The sequence below is a fragment of the Tachyglossus aculeatus genome, unplaced genomic scaffold (assembly GCF_015852505.1).
Source record: "Tachyglossus aculeatus isolate mTacAcu1 unplaced genomic scaffold, mTacAcu1.pri SUPER_30, whole genome shotgun sequence".
Taxonomy (NCBI): Eukaryota; Metazoa; Chordata; class Mammalia; order Monotremata; family Tachyglossidae; genus Tachyglossus; species Tachyglossus aculeatus.
The window spans coordinates 1951307-1953955 of record NW_024044837.1 but is presented as its reverse complement, the minus strand read 5'-3'; the positions used below and the strand labels follow the sequence as shown (position 1 = coordinate 1953955).

The window sequence follows — 2649 nt, the reverse complement described above, 5'->3', positions numbered from 1 at the left end:
CTCCTTTGTCACTTCGGTTGATGGACCTCGTGGTGGGGAACTTGTCCTGGAACAATCAATGCAGCTGAGGAGGAAGAGGAATGGGGGACTGTGGGGTTCCAGGCAGGAGCAATGCGTCCTCAACCACAGGGGCAGTGCTGGTGTTAGTGGAGCTTACGGCAGGACTATTAGCAGGAGTCTCTGGTCCCTCAGGCCCCACAGGTTATGGCTCCCCCAGCTCCTTGTTAGTTACAAACAAACTCTCAGTGCCTGGTCTCCCTACAGGGCTTTGCTTAGGGAGATGTCCCAGAAGATATTCTATTTCAAGTGGTATCTGTTAAGTGCTGACCATGTGTCAGGCACTGTACCAAGTGCGGGGTAGATGCAAGATAACCGAGTTGAACACAATCCCCGTCTCATAAGGGACTCACAGTCCTAATCTCCATTGCCTAGATGAGGTAAATGAGGCGCAGAAAAGTTAAGAAAAGTTACTTCATGCTGCTGCCCGGATTGTCTTTGTCCAGAAACGCTCTGGGCATGTTACTCTCCTCCTCAAAAATCTCCAGTGGCTACCAATCTGCGCATCAGGCAGAAACTCCTCACCCTGGGCTTCAAGGCTCTCCATCACCTCGCCCCCTCCTACCTCACCTCCCTTCTCTCCTTCTACAGCCCACCCTGCACCCTCCGCTCCTCTGCCACTAATCTCCTCACCGTACCTCGTTCTCGCCTGACCCGCCGTCGACTCCTGGCCCACGTCATCCCCCGGGCCTGGAATGCCCTCCCTCTGCCCATCCGCCAAGCTAGCTCTCTTCCTCCCTTCAAGGCCCTACTGAGAGCTCACCTCCTCCAGGAGGCCTTCCCATACTGAGCCCCTTCCTTCCTCTCCCCCTCGTCCCCCTCTCCATACCCCCCATCTTACCTCTTTCCCTTCCCCACAGCACCTGTATATATGTATATATGTTTGTACATATTTATTACTCTATTTATTTATTTATTTATTTTACTTGTACATATCTATTCTATTTATTTTATTTTGTTAGTATGTTTGGTTTTGTTCTCTGTCTCCCCCTTTTAGACTGTGAGCCCACTGTTGGGTAGGGACTGTCTCTATGTGTTGCCAACTTGTACTTCCCAAGTCTGCACACAGTAAGCGCTCAATAAATATGATTGATTGATTAAGTGACTTGCCCAAGGTCACACAGCGGACAAGTGGCAGAGGTAGGATTAGAACCTTGGTCTTCCAACTCCCAGGCCCATGCTAGTTCCACCAGGCCATGCTGCTTCCCTAATAATAATGGTATAGGTTAAGTTATGTGCCAAGCATTGTACTAAGGGCTGGGGTAGATATAAGATGATTAGGTCTCATGTAGGGCTCACAGTCTCAGTAGGCAGGAGAACATGTACTGAATCCTCATTTTACAGATAAGGGAACTGAGGCACAGAAAAGTTAAATGACTTGTCCAAAGTCACACAGCAGACAAGTGATCACCTGGGATTAGAATCCAGGTTCTCTGACTCCCACGTCCCTGATCTTTCCACTAGGCCACACTGCTTCTCTGGACAACAGAATATTGTTGACCATAATGGAGGATGGTAAACTCTCACTAGGAATGGACTCCTTACAAAAAACAAATAAAACAAAATTGTACGTAATAAAAGGTATGTGATCTATGAGAGCTGGCTAAACTTTCTCAGAAAATAAGCTTCAGGTTAATCCACAAGTCAGAATCCTCGAGAGAAGACACTTTTACTGTTGAATGTATTTTTCAGGGCCTCTTTCATGTTCTTGTTCCTCAGGCTGTAGATGAAGGGATTCATTGTAGGGATGACCACTGTGTACAGCACAGACACTATCGAGCCCTTACTGAATGCTTGGGTAGATGTTGGACAAAGGTAGGTTCCAAGAATGGTGCTGTAGAATAAGGAGACCACGGTCGGGTGAGAGCCACAGGTGCTGAAAGCTTTCCACCTTCCCCCTGCTGATGGGATTCTCAATATGGTGGAGATGATGCGAATGTAAGAGAACAGGAGGCCAAATATTGGTCCTACCCCAGTCACTACTGCAAAGACAAACACCATTCGTTCATTGATGATGACGCTAGAACAGGAAAGCTTGAGGATCTGGTAAAGCTCACAGATGAAGTGAAGAATTTCACGATGGGAACAGAAGGATAAGCGAACCACTAATAGGGTGTGTGTCAGGGCATGGAGGGAACTGACGATCCAGGATCCAGCAACCAGTAGGCTACAGAGCCGTGGGCTCATGATGGTGGTGTAGTGGAGGGGGTGGCATATGGCCTCGTAACGGTCATATGCCATCCCAGTGAGGAGAAAGTGGTCCAGGCCTCCAAATAGAAGGAAGAAGTACATTTGCGCCAGGCAGCCAGCGTAGGATATGGATTTGACGTGGGTCTGAATGTTGACCAGCATCTTGGGGACCGTGGTGGACAGGAAGCAGATGTTGGCTAGGGAGAGGTTGGTGAGGACGAAGTACATGGGGGTGTGCAGGTGTGGGTCAGAGCCGATGGCCAGGACGATGAGCAGGCTCCCCACAACGCCGAGAAGGTACAACCAGAGGAACAGCACGAAGAGGAGCTGCTGCTGCTCCGCCCGGTCGGATAGTCCCAGGAGGAGGAATTCCGTGATGCTGGTTTGGTTTCTCTTCTCCAT

The 2649-nt window shown here is 49.4% G+C and overlaps 1 protein-coding gene across 1 annotated transcript; it reads right to left on the bottom strand.

Moving 5' to 3' along the window:
• Positions 1-1701: 1701 nt before the first annotated feature.
• Positions 1702-2649, bottom strand: LOC119921783 (olfactory receptor-like protein OLF4). Its single transcript, XM_038741825.1, has one exon. The coding sequence runs from the start codon at positions 2647-2649 to the stop codon at positions 1702-1704; it is 948 nt and encodes a 315-aa protein (XP_038597753.1).